This window comes from Phalacrocorax aristotelis, chromosome 29, assembly GCF_949628215.1.
Source record: "Phalacrocorax aristotelis chromosome 29, bGulAri2.1, whole genome shotgun sequence".
Taxonomy (NCBI): Eukaryota; Metazoa; Chordata; class Aves; order Suliformes; family Phalacrocoracidae; genus Phalacrocorax; species Phalacrocorax aristotelis.
This window is the reverse complement of record NC_134304.1, coordinates 203762-222108: the sequence shown is the minus strand read 5'-3', so window position 1 is coordinate 222108 and position 18347 is coordinate 203762. Positions and strand designations below refer to the sequence as shown.

Here is an 18347-nt window from a genome sequence, read left to right as displayed (position 1 = left end):
TCCTTTCAGATGAGATGACCTTTCCTCTTCTTGGTGTGTTTGAGGTATCCTCCTGCTGCCTTAAGTTCCTGAAAGTAGGACTGCAGTGGAGAGGGTCATTTCAGGTGCTCAAAGAAGAAAATGCCTTCATTGTCAAGGTGAACGACATGTGAATTCTTCCCCATTCCCCCAGCAGCGGTCTGGTGAGGTGCCTCAGGCTTTCTCTGTTGGAGAGCAGACCTGTCATTCATTACAGCTCTTGGAAAGCTTTCAACTAACCAGGAAACCAAAGCAAATCTTTCTCAGGTACGGAACAGCTCTGCAGAAACAAGATGGGTTCCTCATTCTTGAAGCATATCTTGGGAGAAATGAACAGTGCCACATCCTTTCCATGAGCACCTTGATTTGGGTGAGGCTCTGGGGATCCCATTGCTTAGGCTTGCAGTGGCGACAGCAAAAAAGCTCTCCCCTTCTGCTCAGAGAGGTTTAATCCTCAAAGGAATAGCTAGCGTGCATTTATAGTCAGCCTCTTCCTGGGGATGTGTTAGGATGACAGCAAAGAGGGGCCAAAGCTAAACTGGGGCATGAAGCAGAAGGTCGCCAATAAGGAACTGTTCAAGGACATAATTGTACCCACACAATCTGTTTAGTTTTTTTTTTCTCTGAGCACCTGGAGGGCCATTCTGACCAGCATAGTGTCACTCCCATCTCCACTGGCCTGCACTAGACCAGCAACAGATGCTCTGTTATGCCTCGTGGATGACACCTATGCATCGATGGAGACAGCAAGGACTCATCTGTGAGACCCGCGAGCTGGAAAAGGAATGGGGGAGGAGAGGTCTGTAAAGCTCTTGCCAAGCCTTTAGAAATATCTCTCTGTAAACAACAGCCCATTCTCAGTCTCTGATGAGGATGATACCAGGAAGGTACTTGGTACTGGGATGTGGTGAAACATTTAGCGAGCACTGAAGAAAGGCCCTGGAGACACAGTAAGAGATAATGTTTGGCTGGGCTGCGTGTGGACTATCCATCACATCGACACTGTGGTTTTGTTATCCACCAGCTCATTAACTAATAATGAACCCAGACTCTGTTAGTAGGTCTCTGCCTCTTTTTCTACATCAGCTTGTGATCACTCTCTTCTCTGAGAGACACAACTGGACTGACACCCGAAAACAGTTGTGGGAGAAGGTCACAGCAGGCACACAAGAGGTTAAGTTGTAGCACAGTGGAGATGGATGGCAGGGTGCTCCAACTCTTGGCTGATGCATCACCCAAAGGCAACATCTTTGGTATGCATATCTAGCCTGGTGGTGGGTGAGGTGACCTTTCCTGAGGTTGCAGAGACTATCTAGGAAGTCCTTGTGTCTTGATTCATCCTTTTCTATCTGAATGGGAATCTGTGATTGGGCTGTCTTGTATGCAAAATGACCAGAGGCCTTCACACAGGTTTGTCCTGAAAAGAAATCAAAGAGTTTTTTTCCAGCTGAAGAGCAAGAAGTTCTTTGGATGCTAGTCCATGCTCTTCTTGCAAAAATCCTGCTTGCAGATAGCCCACCACAGCCTGGAAGTACCAGGGCAGAAACCCAGGGTTGAGTTGCTCCAAATCCTGTCGGAGCAGAGACATGGAGGTGTTCAAGCTCTGGACCTGCCCTTCATTGCACATCACCAGGTATTTTGACAGAGGTCCAGGTACAGCTCATTTTTCCAAGTTCCCTTGTCAGCTTATTTGCATATGTACCTGTTTTGTAGCATTAAAATAAAGAAAGAAATTAATGGTGAGGCAAGTAATGGTGTAATAATTTTTGGTACTAATGGCTTTTTGGGGGCAGGTAACTTAATTCCAAAAGCACATTTGATCACAAGGCAATAGGCACTATTAAAAATGCATGCTTTATAGAGAATAATATTTACTGTCTTGGTCATCAGGGATGTGCGGTTGTAGCGACTGGGTGATGAAAGTGAAGGGTTCAGAAAGGGAACTGCACATCTCTAGGGAAAATAAGCCATTTGTCAGAGGTAATCCAAAAGCTTCCCATGACCAGTAGAAAGAAAGAGACGCCCTTCCTCATTTCCAAATCCACAAAAAGCAGAAATATTGGCAGAAGTAGGGCTTACCTTTAGCAAACTCCATGCAGCTCGCAACTCCCTCTGGTGGGATGACACTGCCTCTGCAAGGAGTATTTTGTCAGACACAAACGCGTGAGTTTATTCTGTTTGACTTCTCTTCCCCATGTCTTTTCACTTGCTAAAACTCCCCCTCTGCAGTGTCTGCATGTTTTAACTGAAGGGATTTTTTTTTCTTTTTTGCTCCATAGAAACAGCCTCAGAAGAATGGAAGACTTCCAGAGGGGGAAGGTTTTATGCAAAGTATTTAACACATTTATACACAGACAGAGAATGCTGTCAGTTTGGAAAGGGCACATATTTTATCTTCTAATATCAAAGAAAGTGAGGACATAGATGCCAGCTTGCAAGTAAGAAGGCTTTTTTTCTCCCCAGAGACCTCTTCCAAAATATCCAATGTCAAGTTCACACTGTCACCTAGCAAAATCTGCTATTCCCCGTCCCCTTTTCTCCTCCCTCACCATGGTTCTTCCTTCTATTAAAAGTAGTTCAGGATGGGAGGGAGTCCACCCCCCTGCTTTACCTCCAGGTCTTCTAAACCTGTTCTGCACAAGCACTTTGGAGCATGACTAAGGCAAATATCGGGTAACTACTAGGATAGTAAAACAATGCATTTTTTACAGCACAGTCAATAACAGTCATTCCTCTTTCCAGTGATTATTCTACTTTTAGATTAACTGTAATTTGTTGGCCAGACCTACTAGTTTCTTGGAGGTCTATTTTTCACAACATTATAGAAAGCTTCCAGTGTTTGAAGTTTTCTGAGGGCCCTTTACACTTCTTTTTACTTATCGTAGGGTATCAAAAAGTATAAATCCCCAGCCCCACCCATTTTTATTGTCTTTCACTTTCACTGTACTGCATTGCAAAGGTTAACAGGTAACCTTTGGAAATAAAAGGATTCATTTTATGGTCAGGATTGCAGTGGCTGACAGGGTCCAAAGGTACCAGCAGATGCAAAGCACCTACATGCAGATTTCTTCAAGGAGCAGCTGCATTTCTGGAAATCCAGGTTTGTGTTTCTCTCTGTCGAAGCAAAGATTTACTGGCTGCTGCTGTAGAGAAGAGCTCTGAATGTTTTCTTAGACCTCTGTTTACTGGGGGCTTTGTGTTGTGTTGTGTTGGTTGCCAGAAGTTTTGGGTGTTGTCCTGAAAGATCTGGGGATTATCTCTGCTGAGGTCTGTTTTGTGTGTATTTTTGCATGGTGAAAAGCTGCTTGGGAGTGAAAGAAAAACCTAAACAGACCTTCATATCTGTCTATCTATCCTGAAATCATGCTTACTGTTAGATTTGGCTTTGGGGTCGAGTAGGGTCAGATTTAGCAGAGAGAAATCCATGCTCCGACAGTGGGACCCTTTGGAAAGCCACAGATGAGCATCAATATCATGTAATGGGCACAGATTCCTTACTGTGCTTCTCCATTTTGTGGGGTTTGGGTTTTTTTTCCTATATTATTCCTTTCATTTTTGTTGTTCATCCTCCTCTTGGCCCCTGCTTGTAGCTGCTGTGCTCAGTGTGCAGCGTCATTCTTCCTATTCAGGGTGTTCATTGCAGTCTTTGCATTTGTTATGGTGTTGGCATTCCAGTCTCAACGGAGTACTTGGCGGGCACTTCAAGGCTTGCTCTTTGTTTTCATGGCTTTTTTATCCTACGTGTTGTCGTGATACAGCCCAAGTTGGCAACTCAACACCACGCAGCCGCTCGCTCACTCCCCCCACCCCTGTGGGACGGGGGAGAGAATTGGAAGAGCAAAAGCAAAAAAAAAACAACTTGTGGGTTGAGATAAGAACAGTTTAATAATGAAAATAAAATAATAATGATAATGATAATGGTGATGATGATGGCAATAATAATAATAAAAAGTAAAAGGGAAAAGAAAAAACCAAAACCAACCAAAATCCCAAATGATACAACTGCTCACCGCCCACCGACCAACGCTGCCCGTCCCCGAGCCGCGATTGCTGCCTCCCTCCCCCAGCCAGCTCCTCCCAGGTAGTATACTGGGCATGACGTTACATGATATGGAATATCCCTTTGGCCAGTGTGAATCTGCTCTCTTAGCTGTGCCCCCTCCCCTCCTGGCTTCTTGTGCCCCCGGCAGAGCATGAGAGGTTGGACAAGTCCTTGACTAATACAGGCACTGCCCAGCAACAGACAAAACATGGGTGTGTTATCAACATTGTTTTCATACTAAGTCCAAGGCACAGCACTGCACCAGCTGCAGTGAAGAAAATTAACTCTATCCCAGCTGAAACCATGACACATTTTGCAGTATGTTGTGCTTTTCCTATTCTATTCTATTCTATTCTATTCTAGTCTAGTCTAGTCTAGTCTAGTCTAGTCTAGTCTAGTCTAGTCTATTCTTTCCTGTTTCCTTAAATGCCAAGCATCTCAGTTCTTGTGGCTCTATCACACTCAGCTATGGTACAAATCCCAACATGAAACAATTTCTCGTTATCTCTGCAGCAGCGGAAGTCCTGAAAATGGTGTGTGAAGGCTGAAAAAAAAAAGAGGAAATTATAAAAACAAATTTTAAAAATAGGTCAAAATCTCACATTCTTAATGAATATAGGAACAAACTGTATTTTGCGTTAAAAAGATAAAAGAAGTAGGACTCATATGCAGTATCATTAGCTGGCTGAGTGTAAGGCTTCTAACAGAATCCAGTTTCCTGGTCTCCCTTTACCAGTAGTGAAGAAAATCAGTCACCTCTGGATCATGATATATTTTTCCTTCTGTGAAAGTATGCGTTGAGAAATTTTTAGTTGTCTTAGTTATTATGACCAGTGAAAACTCTGAAAATCCTTAGGGAGGCTTGGATGGGCCGTAACAAATGAGAGGATCCACTTTGTATTGCAAAAAGTGTGTGGTGGGGAGGAGAGAGGCAAATCCATGACCTACCTGGACACGTGGTGCGCTTCAAAGCAGAGGTTATTAAGTTTTGTAAGGTCAAAGTCAAATAAAGAACTTCAGTTTTTTTCTATTTGAGTTATATTTATTATACTATAATATAAATATTTATATATGGTTTTGTATCTATATATGTAGAGAGAGAGTGAAATAGTGCATTTAGTTATATAAATCTTGGAAACTTCTTTAAAATCCTGGTTAATTTAGAAACTTTAATTTCTGCTTTCATTAAAAATATTTGAGAAAAAATGGGTATAGTATTTCCAAAGTGAAAATATTTAATTTAGAAAATCCCAACATGTTCCTTTTTTTAATTTTATTTTTATTTTTAAAGGCATTATTTGGGTTTTGGCCTTTTGTATCTGTATTGTCTTTGCCTTTAAACTCCAAGGAGCCATCTCAAGTCCTGTTACTGGTTACTGGTACTACAAACAAGACACGTGTCTGCCCAGCTCAGGGGTTGCTCACTTCCTAACTATTGACTATTATCAGTGTTGGAGTGTCTCCATACAGACCATAAAAACAATCATAGGACTTCTCTGGCTGCTGAATCACTCCCCAGGTTCATCTGGGCTGCAACTAAGCATGTGGGTAGTGCACATAAGCAGACAACAAGATGTTGGAGTGAGTCTGGGAATGATGTAACTCAGCGGTGCAGCACCCTACATGATTTATTTTGCATTCAAACATAGACTTTTCTCTTCCAGATAGGTATGGGGCTCTCAGTCCAGATGAGAGCAGTCATGTTCATCTTGGTATTGGTACCTGCACACCATCCCACTGCAGGTAATTTTGCTCTGTAATGAATTACTTTCACTCTGTACTAAATCCATTTCAGAGGCTATGAATAGATTTGAACCGATGGTCCCTATGACTTTCTTCTCCACTGAAGGAAGTCCAGATTTAGATGATTTAACTCACAGGCAAGCTAAGGAAGTGTGGGTTGGATGAGTGGACAGTGAGGTGGACAGAGAACTGGCTCAACAACAGAGCTCAGAGGGTCATGATCAACGGGGCAGAGTCTGGATGGAGCCTGTCACGAGTGGTGTTCCCCAGGGGTCTGTGCTGGGTCCAGCCCTTTTCAACATATGCATCAATTACCTGGATGATGGGACAGAGCGTAACCTCAGCAAGTTTGCTGATGATCCCAAGCTGGGAGGGGTGGCTGATGCACCAGAAGGCTGCGCTGCCACCCAGCGAGACCTGGACAGGCTGGAGAGCTGGGCCCAGGGGAACCTCGTGGAATTCAGCAAGAGCCAGTGCAAGGTCCTGCCCCTGGGGAGGGACAACCCCAGGCACCAGTACAGGCTGGGGGTGACCTGCTGGAGAGTGGCTCTGCTGAGAAGGGCCTGGGGGTGCTGGTGGGCAACAGGTTGACCCTGAGCCAGCACCGGGCCCTTGGGGTGAAGAAGGCTAACAATATTCTGGGGTGCATTAAAAGAAGTGTGACCAGCAGATCGAGAGAGGTTATCCTCCCCCTCTATTCTGCCTTAGTGAGACCACATCTGGAGTGCTGCATCCAATTCTGTGCCCCCCAGTTCAAGAAGGGCGTGGAACTGCTTGAGCAAGTTGAACGGAGAGCTACCAAGCTGATCAGGGGCCTGGAGCATCTCCGTTATGAGGAAAGGCTGAGAGACGTGGGTTTGTTCAGCCTGGAGAAGAGAAGACTGAGGGGGGATCTCATCAATACCTATAAATATTTAAAGGGAGGGTGTCAGGACAATGGGACTAGGCTCACTTCAGTGGTGCCCAACGCCAGGCCAAGGGGCCACGGGCACAAGCTGGAACACGGGAAGTTCCACCTAAACATGAGGACAAACCCCTTCCCTGTGCGGGTGCCAGAGCAGGGGCACAGGCTGCCCAGAGAGGCTGTGGGGTCCCTTCCCTGGGGACATTCACCCCCCGCCTGGACGCGGCCCTGTGCCCCCTGCTCTGGGTGTGCCTGCTCACGCAGGGGGTGGGACGGGGTGAGCTCCAGAGGGCCCTTCCAACCCCTGCCATTCTGTGACTCTGTGATTTCTTTGGCTTTCATGTGAGCACAGATGTATGTTCTGGGATTCAGTGTGCTCAACTGTAGGCATTAAAACTGAGCACCTGAGAGCTATTTATTTAAGGTACCTGTGTGGTCAATAGGAGGAGATGAGCATAACGTAACTGATTTATCTCAGGTTCCCATCTTCCCAGGAATGAGTCAGTCTGTGGGGAAGGCAGTTTCTCCATGGTTTCTCTACAAGATGATTGCCTCAGTGAGATACTTTTAGGTGGCTAAAATTTGGTGAGATGAACATACCTAGATAACCTAATGTTGTCAGCACTACAAAGGGAGGTGATAGGTAGTTTTGACTTGCGTCATGTGTGGCAGCGCTGGATGTTTATAATTTGAAATGGATGGCTTTGTGTTTCAAATGCTTCTGTGCACTTTTCTTCATCCTCAAATTTGAAGCTGCTGCTCCTGATCAGAGCTGTGAGAGGACGTGCTAATGTCATAGGATAAGGGCTGCAGCTTCAGTGGGGAAGCACTTACAGAGCATCATAAACGCAAAACCTCTCACAAACATCTTCCCCCTTTAAAACCACCGTGATTGCTGAGCACCGCTCACCCATTTGTCCTTCTCTTCTGTAGGTGGTGGCCATGATCCATTGCTTGTTTTGGATGGTTATAAGGATGATGGTATTCAACTCAAATGTTTCTCTGAGAGGTTATTTTCTGAAGTTCAGTTGTTGTGGACAGATGATAGAGGAGACAATGTCACTGGGACTCCTCTCACCACTGACACCACCACTGGTAATACCAGCAGCTCCATCATTCTCAAACCAGGATCTGGAAACTCTATGTCCTGCAAAATAGTTGATAAACTGCTGAAAACTTCAACAGAGTCTTCAGTTGTCATTGCGGGTGAGTATAACGTTGTGTCCTTGTGGCCTGGGAGGAAAACCAGCGGGCTGATGCATTCAGAGCAGATTACCTCAGAACCTCAGATTTCTAGTGGAAGTTTTCTTCTGTGATACTTCTTGGTCTTTGCACTGAACCACCATTAGGTTCCATGGGAACCTCCAAACACTGCCAAAATGTTATTGATAAAAACACCCTTCCATGGGTGTAATGCCATCTGGGGGAAATGAAATTGAGTGGTGCCTATTCTCACTTGCAGGCATGGAGGATGCTGTTCTATCTCTCTTTTTTTCTCTCATTTTCTTCCACTTCTGCTTCTGTTTCTATTGCTATAATATCTATTCTATTCTATTCTATTCTATTCTATTCTATTCTATTCTATTCTATTCTATTCTATTCTATTCTATTCTATTCTATGCAGTGGTTTACACGAATTTCTGATGTTGCTTTATAAAATAGTCTAGGGATGTAAAAGTCCCACTGAACTGCTCCTACAGGTGTCTAGGAATGAAATTTAGATCCAAATTAATTTTGTTTCACTTTAGGCATGTAGTCAAATTATGAAGGAGGTAGTTCAAGGAAAGTTATAACTGATCATCTGAAATAATTTGCAGATGTCTTTTTTCCTGCCACCTCCCCTTGGCTGGCGGCTTTTGTCGTGATCCTGCTCTTGAACGTACTCCTGGTTATTGCTGCAATTTATAAACTCAGAAGTAAGTTCCACTCGTAATGCTGAAGTGATGAATTCTTCATACAATCCAGTGGAAAGACAGCATCACCGCATCCAGAATTATCTGGGGAGGACGGTACAGGGTTATGAACAATAACCCTGGTGGTCCTTCAGCCATGGGTTTTTACTGTATTTTTGCTTTCCTTGCATATTCATTTTTAAGCATCTCTTAACTCCAACATCTTGGGGTATACACCTGTACAATCACATTGGCCAACATGAGTTGATATATTACTATAGTGAAATTATCATTGCAACTTAATCTCATTTTTGAAATATAACAATACTTTCAAATAACTGAAATATGTTAGTGTACCCAAATATATCCACTGGCTTAATTTATTTGCAAGTCATTGCTTTATAAGCTAGTTTCTTGCTAAGACAGTTCTACAACAAAATTCTGTTGCCAAGACAGTATACTAAGTCTGACTTTTTTCTGCCTTCAGCATCATTAGTTTTATTTATGAAATACTGTATGATTACTCATTATTTTAATGGAAGATATAAGTACATGCAAACCAATATAGTTTGAAAATAAGTTCCTTACCAAACATGACCACTATGAAATATGGCAAGTTCCATTTGAAAACCTACAAGCAAGAAGGAAGTAAGATAACGTTTTCCTTCTCCCTGCCTCTCTCCTCTCTCTTTCTCTCAGAGAACAATAAGACAACTACTTCTGAACGTAAGTCGTATTAATACCATATTTAAAAGTCATATTAATACTATATCTCACTGTGAATATCTTGAAAGATATGTCGAAATCTTGGCCAGGGTTATAAACCATAAGGCTAAATAGTTGTATTCCTAAGGTTGTTTTATGACAGAGACTTCAAAAAACTGGGACTTTGGTTGACCCTATCTACCTGTAGGATCCAGTTAGGGTGCCTTTGGGGAGTAAGTCACCTTCTGCACAGCCAGCACAGAAAGACTGGTCCGCTGCTGATTCCTGCAACTGATGAGAAATGAGGGAATTCTTGCATCCCATTTAACCTCTGCCTTTCTGCCTGCAGATGTTGAAAGAAGTGGCAAAAAGCTTTTGGTACAAGTCACCTTTTGTGCAAAAAATTACTCAGGTGTTCTTGCCCGTGACTATCTATCTCAAAGTTTACCATTTCTGCAAAAATTACTTTTTGGCCGTTCCCCAAGCTGTCACATCCAGGCTCTTTAGAGCACTAGAACGTTTCCTAGTGCCCTTATGCAAAACTGTGATAGAAACACCCCTCAGACACCCCAAACACCGTGTTGGAGTGTGGTTAAAGCTGCCACACAGATGTGATTGAGCGGGGCATAGAAGTGGCAGCATGTTCTGGCCAGAAGGTGTGTTCAGACCAATTTTTCCCTACCAAGACCCACTCCACTTTTCAGTAGATGCCAAATTTTCAAGACCAGATTTTGTTTCATGTGAAAACTGGAGGTACTTATAAAATATTTTTTCTAGAAATACTTTTGTATTTAAAAAAAAAATTTTAGGAAAAAGAGAAAATTAATTAGCTTCTTTTAGATAGCTTGCATCTTTCACCAGCAATGAAGGAAATCATGATGCAGTTCAGAGGAGCCCAACTTACTCCCTTAAACTGTAGATGGAGTTTTTTCACTTTTTAATGACTAGAGAGACAAGTAAAAAAATTAAGCTTCCTGGGCTAAATGCAGCCTTTGTAAAGTGGAGAATCCAACATATTCTGCTTGAAAAATACCACATGCTAGGACGTTATTTTCATTTTTTACGATGAAAACCTGATTGTTCGTCTGAATGTTTAATTCAATTTCTGAACAGTTTAAACTTCAGGATGAGATATATTCTTTTTCATGGACTTTTGATTTACAGAAGAAAAGCAGAATAGTGGCTGGTTTATAGTGATGGTAACTCTAAAGGAAAGAACATACCCCTTTGCAATAATTAAGGAAGGTAACAGCGGCCTGGGGACTAATATCAGAAATTTGCATACCAAAAAAAAATATTTTGGAATTTTAAAAAAAGTACTACATCAGAACAGGCTGCCCAAGGAAGTGGTTGAGTCACCATCCCTGGAGGTATTGAAAAGATGTAGATGTCTTAGGGACCTGGTTTAGTGGTGGACTTGGCAGTGTTAAGATGGTAGGGGGGTAGGGGTTGGAACGGACCTCTGGAGATCATCTTGTAAGATGATCTTTAAGGTCTTAAGAAGATCTTAAAGGTCTTTTCCCACCTAAATGATTCTATGATTCTGTACAAATCATTGTTGCTTCATCACTTCTGTGTAGTGTTTAAAATGAATGTTAAGTGCTTGAAGAATTATTTTTAGGATATAAAAGTATTTATCTGTTTACAGAAAATGCACAAAAGGAAATCCAAAAAGGTAAGTGTAACAGCTTTTTCTCAGCAATTTCTATCTATAAATCTCTCTGGTCCTTTAGAACCAGATAAAAGCTGAGCTCAGGAAATACTAGTGACTGGTATATTGACCATTTAAAGATAATAGATACCTACTGCAAAGAAGAGGACCAATCCCGTGGAGAAGTGTGATTTATGGCTGGCATTTTTTGCTGAGTATTTAAGCTTGCAAATTGTTCTGTTGGTTAATTCGGGTAAGTTAATATGTTCTTAATTTGGGATCATGGTTCATGCTGAATTTCCATCTGTCGTAAAAGAACGAATTAAGACCCGGAGTCTGAAAAATAATTAAAAAATAGGTTTCTGATCTTTTGTAAAAGTCCTGATTAGGACTGCATTGTACAAAAATAGAACACGAAGATTGTTTTTGCTGTGAAGAGCAAGTGAGCTGGGTATGCAAAGTGTGCCAGGGATGTAGTAAATCCAGTAAACTTTTCTGAAACTTTTTAGTAGTCCTTATGGTACCATGGAGAAACGTCAGGTATAGGTTTTATAAAGCCATGTTTAAGATTATCTGGATATGATTCAGTTGTCTCAACATAAGTACTAATGCAGGTGGGTGTGCAAATGCCATTCAATCGCATGCTAATGCTATTCAATCACATCCTTATTAAGTATTAGTCCTGGTTTTTCCCCTTAGGTCAGTCATCTGAAGTACTTCATTTTACCAAGGTGAATTTCTTGACCAGCCTTTTTATTCCCACCTTAAGGAAAGGTACCACCATAATGAAGACAATAACTCTGGCTGCTGTATAGCAGGGGAACATCTGATCTTTTTTATGAAGCTCCAATCATTTAATTTAATCTTAGCTCTTGCTATACAAAACACAGTGGAACAGATAGAGAAGTCAACGTATTTGTGGTTTTTTTTTTAAAAAAAAAGGAAAGGAAATGTTTTAATGTTTAAACGTAATCTCTTTCAGAGATAGATGAACTCAATGATGAACTAGGTAAGACAACATTTTGACTTCTTTGTTATGATGGCTTTGAGTCTCCTTTGATTAGAAGAATCCTCTATATTTTAAAAAAGTTATAATGAAAGAGGGCCCATATTGAAAATGTCGTTATATTCTAAAGTTAGGGTTTTCAGTTAAACTAATGATATCTGGTATTATTATCTTCAATATCACCTGGTTTTAACCAGTGAATTTTACGTATCTAGTCTAAGCTAATGATCTAGACTCCTTCTACAGGATGGGTATCTTCAGAGGAGAATTTATCCCCCATCTGTTCTGAAATTCTATCCTGAGCTTAATGTCGAGCCTCAGTTCCCTAAATGAGAACATTCTCTAACACTGAAATTCCCACTCACATTTTGTGTGTTTTTGTCTTGAAAAATGTAACATTCTCTGCTATTTCTGGGTTTGTTGCTTTGTTTTTCAGCTGAGGAACAGGAGAGATTTCAGAAGGGTAAAATAACTTTTTTTTTTCCTAGTTTGCATTTAGTACCACACTCTATCCTTTTAACCATACCCTGAATGATGCTTTGCCGGTGACCGTTCTAATAAAATAATAAAATAAAAAAATAAAATAAAATAATAAAATAATGCAATTTAGACTACTGGTATTGGAAAACACTCTCAGAACTTCACATCTGCAAAGATTATCTTCCCTATTCCAACCAAAAAGATAATTGATAAGTTGTGTTATTTGTATGTGTACACACAGACTTTTATCTGTAGTTATGTATCTATATAGATAGTATATATGGATATAGAGTTATTTTTCCACTGCTAGAAAATATTTAAGTGGAACTAAAGCATCAATCACAGCATTAAAAAGACTATAATGAAGAAAATCCCAGCGCAATTCCTGTTGATCACTGAGAATAAGAGTCCTCAAAAAACAACTGTGACAAGCTGGGTCCCCAGGTGAAGCTAAGAACCATAAAAAGGATAACATTGGGTTTTATTTCTGTACAAGAGGCAAATATAATCTCAAGCTTTGTGTTAATTGAGAGAGGTTTTACTCTCCTTCTCTTATAATTCTCTGTGAACTGTAAATATCCTTGGGAGTTCTTTGCTCTGAATCACTCCTGGATTGGTTCTGATATTTTCATTGATTTATTTTGTCATGTCTTGTGTTCAGGAATTTTTGTGCAATACTTTATTTAATACTAGAGAAAATTTATATAATACATGTCTATTATTCTACAAACAGATTAATCCTGTATATATGAATACACATATAAACAGATATATAAACAAATTAATCAACAGATTAACCTATATATAGAGATAACCTATATATTAGTATTCCAAAAAGCATAGTGACTATACCATAATTTGCCTGATCTCGTTGTCCTAACTTTTAATTTAATGCTGTTTCTTTGTAGAACATCAGGACTTGTTGTCCAAAATTGGTAAGAATATTAACTTTGGCCCTTAAAAATAATTTCAATTATTTATAATCCGAAATACCATTTTGGAACTGAACTGTGCCGTGGTTTGAGGGCTATTGCAGCACTTCATTCTCCTCCACACTTAGACTTAGTTATCCCTAAAATCAGTATTTATTTTACAGAATCTTGGACTCCAGAATGTCTATTTCCGTAACAAGGGAACACAATTTCAGTTCTTCAGGGGTTTAATTTTTGCTGTAGCTGAGTAGAAAACAGGTTTTTCCTTCCTACTAATGAATAGATATTTTTGAAAGAAGTAAAAAAATTGTCTATTTTTCTATGCATTTTAACTGTTGGTCACACAAAGGTCCTGTTTGTCATGTGAGTCTGGAAGTATGGCCACAGGGCCTGTATGTACCCGCAGGTGATTCAGCTCACCTAACTAGCTATCTAAATCTGGGGCCTTGAGGCTAAGGCAGTGTTCTTGGCTCCCTCGCTGAGAGATGAAGACATTCAAGAATAGTTTCAGACAGGCAGCTGAAACAGCAGAGAACAAACACTTTCTGATGTGCCATTCTCTTTCTCCTGATTCTACACAGAGCTCAGGTGACTAGCTTGGGTTTAGATAACCTCTAGCCCTCCAAAGTTAAGCTAGCATAGTTTCCCAAAGCCTAGGCCAGGTCAAGTAGTGTTGGAAAATGGTCAAGTAGTGTTGGAAAATGGTCATGTCGTGTTGGAAAATGGTCAAGTAGTGTTGGAAAATGGTCATGTCGTGTTGGAAATACTCTTTTATTAGCACAGATATCCTACAGAAGAGCCTTGCCATGCATGAGGATAATATAAATTTCTGTCCTTTTCAGAAAAAGTCCAGAATGAATTGGGTGAGTTGAAAGGTTGTCTTGGTTTTGGCTGGGGTGGAGTTAGTTTTCTTCACTGTAGTGGTGTGGTGTGTTTTGGTTTGAGTGTGGGAATGGTGTTGATGGCACACTGATGTTTTCGGTGTTGCTAAGTAATTGCTAATTAGGTGCTAAGTGTTGCCAGGTGGTGCTTGTGCTGGTCAAGGGCTTTTCTGTCTTCCAGTGCTCTGCAGGGGGTGTGAGTGTCTGGGAGGGGATGGGGTGTCGCTGGAACCATCTGGTCGGAGCGATATGCCTTATCATATGATGTTATAGCTGGTATATCAACTGGGGGCAGTTGGCTATGGGGAGCAGTGATTGTGGCTTAGGGGTGGGTAGTGAGTGGTTGCATGATGTGTTGCTTGTTTGGTTTTTTTAATCTCTTCCCCCAGGCACTGCCTCTAGGTTTTGCCCCCTCCCCCATTGTTTTCCTTTTTGTTATATTATTATTATTACTGGTTTATTTTAATTATTAAACTGTTCTTACCTCAACCCATGAATTTTCTTACTTTTTTTTTTTTTTTACTTTCTTTCCCCATCCTACTGGGGTGGGGGGAGTGACCAAGTGGCTACTTGGTGCTTAGTTGTTAACTGGGGCTAAACCATGATAAAGGTGAAAACTGATTTTATCAAATCTACACCCCTCCAACCCCATACTGTACTAAAACTAGGTATATTAACCTTCTGCAGTAATTTTAATTAGTCATTAATTTCTTTTCTTGCAGAGTTCAGGAGAGCTCACAGCAATGCAGGTAAGCCAAATCTCACCTGTATTAACCTCATGTTCTTCCATGCACATACCGCAGTCTCTCCTTTTTGTTATGAAAAACTCACAGGCTGTCAGAATTTGAGGAAATTTTGCGGCCTGTTGGTTGAAACAGGTTTTCTTAGGCATCTTCCATCCACAAAGTTCTCGGTGTGACAAGTTGGGGAGAATTGTTTCTGCATGAACTGGCACTTTTTTACGTATTATCTGACTTTTGAAAGAACTGGTTTTGTGTTTTATTCCAAAAAATCCAGCTGCCAGATGGGTCTGACCAGAGAGCCTGGATCTCCTCAGTCAGAGTAAGGATTAATTAATAAAGGCCCAGAGAACAGACATGCCCTGCTAGATATTATTTCTGCTATTGAGCTTTTGTCTGATAAAAGCACATTGTATATTCCTAGGGCATTTAGGGTTTCTTTTCTTAATTTCAAAATTTTTCTCTTTTATTCACTTCCTTTGACGTTACTGTTTATTTTCCTGAAAATCTTGGTGTTTTGTATTTTTTCTCTCTTTTTTTTTTTTTTTTTTTTTTCCTTCCTTTCTCAAGTTAATATCACTCTGGATGAGGACTGCAAACATCCCTGCCTCGTCATTGAGGACAAAAACAAGGTCAAGTCCTCTACCCAGGAAGAGATCCCACCCAAAGCAGTGGTGGTAGCTACTGAAGGGTTTTCAGAAGAGAAACATTACTGGGAAGTGGAGGTGGCGGACAAATCAGAGTGGGAGCTGGGTGTGGTGTGTGAGGAAATCAGAAATACACTGAGGAGCAACACAATTAATACTTTCCCAAAGGGGAATTTACTCAGTCTGCGGTTTTCTCAGGGAGAATACAGCTTAACTGGTGGGAATGGTGTAAGAAATTACAAGCCCTGCAACATGGTAGGTGTTTTCCTGGATCAGGAACTTCACAAGCTTTCATTCTTTGATGTTGAAGAAAAGTGCCTTCTCGTCTCTCTCTCTGTTGAGTTTTCTGGGAAGCTGTACCCATTCTTCAGCCCAGGCTCTGATGGCAAATGGTTGGTAGTAAGCCCTGTACACACTTAAAAGACATTACCCTCTCTGCGACATCCTTCCACAGGACCAGGAAGAGATTTACAAATTAATAATGTAGAGAATTGCAGAGGATGTGAAAGCAGAGAGGAAGGGGAGGAAAAGTAATATCTGCTCTTAAAACCGTGGTCAAGAAAGAAATAGCCTCTAAAGTACTTCTTAGGGATTCATCTTGTACTAAGAACTAATTTTGTAAAACCCCAGACCTGTCAAATGTTGCATTTTTATTTCATTTTACCTGGACTAAAGAAATATGGATTTATTTCAGTATTTGTTGTGTATTGATTTTTAACTAATAAACCCATCAGAATGGTTTACCAGGAAGAATATGAATGCAAATTTTGTACACAGTCAGAAAATTATTAATAACAGCTAAACTGTAACTATGAAATTCAAGTAGTCTTTCTGGAGGTCTGCTATAAGAGGAGGTAAGTGATAAGGGTGAAACCTGCAGATCGTACTGGATGTCATAAAATTCAGGAACAAATGCTTATAACTAAGCAGTTGGTTAAGTTAATTTGACTTAAGGAGTGGGGGTCAAGACTTAGATTCAGCTGCCCGAATGTGGAAGCCTAATGCAATTTGAGCTCCCACAGTGCTATCAGACTGTAGGATTTATGGGGTTCTCAGACCCTCCTGAAACAGCCGCTGAAGATGAGGGGAGATGTGATGTGGCATCTCAAGTAGCAATAGATGTCTGTCTTCAGGCAAGTGAAAGATATTCTATTGTCGTCTGTCTGTTAATGGAGTAGAAAACTCATGCTCTCATGTAGGCAGTTGACCATAGCTGGATGCCAGGTGCCCACCAAAGCTGCTCTACCACTCCCCCTCCTCAGCAGGAGAAGAAGGGGGTCTCCACACCTGTAGACCTGCTACCAAAAGCTTGCCATATAAACCCAGTGCAGGCACCTAGAATTAAGTGATTTAATTTGCAAGCTGAATATCAACTGTAATTCAGGGTGAGCAGAAGCCACCATTAAAAAAAGACGTTAGCTGAATCCCACTGCTTTAGCTGAGTTAAAAACTCTCATGAATAAAGATTTCTTAAATAATTGAAAGGACAATCAGGGCACTGATTCAATGTTATGAGATGTGTCAGTTGCTTGAAGTGACCAATGCCTTGAACAATCACTGACGGTGAAATTAGAGCATTTCACAGATAACTGTCTGTTGTAGTTTAAACCCAGCCAGCAACCAAGCACCACGCAGCCGCTCGCTCACTCCTCCCTGGTGGGGTGGGGGAGAGAATCAGAAGAGTAAAAGTGAGGCAGCTCATGGATTGAGATAAAGTTTAATAAGTAAAGCAAAAGCTGCACAGGCAAGCAAAACAAAACAAGGAATTAATTCCCTCCCATGGGCAGGCAGGTGTTCAGCCATTCCCAGGAAAGCAGGGCTCCATCACGCGTAACGGGTGCTTGGGAAGGCAAACGCCATCACTCCAAACATCCCCACTTCCTTCTTCCCCCAACTTGATATGCTGCGCATGATGTTATGCAGTATGGAATATCGCTTTGGTCATTCAGAGTCAGCTGTCCCAGCTGTGGTCGCCTTTCAACATCTTGTGTACTCCCAGCCTACTCGCTGGCAGGGCAGTGTGAGAAGCAGAAAAGGCTTTGACGCTGCGTAAGCACTGCTCAGCAATAACAAAAACATCTCTGCATTATCAACGCTTTGTTTCATGCACAAATCCAAAACATAGTCCCATAGTAGCTACTATGAAGAAATAATAACTCTACCCTAGCCAAAACCAGCATGCTGCCACTGGGCAAGAAAAGTGTGTGTTCACTAAGAGAGGATAAGGGGACAAGATTGTTGGAGATAAGGGAGGTTGCAGATCACAGAATCACAGGTTGGAAGGGACCCCATGGATCATCTAGGCCAACCTTTCTAGGAAGAGCACAGTCTAGACAAGATGGGAGTGCAGTCTAGGCAAGATACAAGGTAATGGTGCAAAGACATACTTTTGGAATTGAGGCCATAAGAGTGTGGTGGTACGTGGCAGGACACAAAGGTCGGGGTTTAGCCCAGCCACAAGGAAGTGCTCTAAGAGAAGGAAGACAATTGCTGGGGATGGTAAGTCATGACTGGGACCATGTGCATGGAGGAGCTGCAGTGCTGCAAATCTCAGGGGTGTGTTGCTTCTCTGAAGTCCCCTGAGACAGGACCATGGGAATGTTTCCAGGTATATCGAAGGGACATACAAGAGCAAGTGCAAGGTCCTGCCCCTGGGGAGGAACAACCCCCTGCACCAGCACAGGCTGAGGGCTGAAATACTGGAAA

General features: G+C 41.5%; 1 protein-coding gene across 10 annotated transcripts; it reads left to right on the top strand.

Moving 5' to 3' along the window:
* The first annotated feature begins 2776 nt into the window (after positions 1-2776).
* LOC142048928 (butyrophilin-like protein 9) lies at positions 2777-16389 on the top strand. Of its 10 annotated transcripts, none has more exons than XM_075076278.1 (12): positions 2946-3118; positions 5725-5803; positions 7641-7913; positions 8525-8623; positions 9299-9325; positions 10953-10979; positions 11938-11964; positions 12398-12424; positions 13350-13376; positions 14216-14236; positions 14977-15003; positions 15565-16389. In XM_075076278.1, the coding sequence occupies exons 2-12, from the start codon at positions 5731-5733 to the stop codon at positions 16059-16061; spliced, it is 1125 nt and encodes a 374-aa protein (XP_074932379.1). In that variant the 5' UTR covers positions 2946-3118; positions 5725-5730; the 3' UTR covers positions 16062-16389. The 10 variants fall into 10 exon arrangements, with proteins under 10 accessions (XP_074932380.1, XP_074932379.1, XP_074932377.1 ...); XM_075076275.1 differs by having other exon boundaries at positions 3012-3118; positions 5729-5803; XM_075076279.1 differs by lacking the exon at positions 12398-12424 and having other exon boundaries at positions 2777-3118.
* Positions 16390-18347: the final 1958 nt, after the last annotated feature.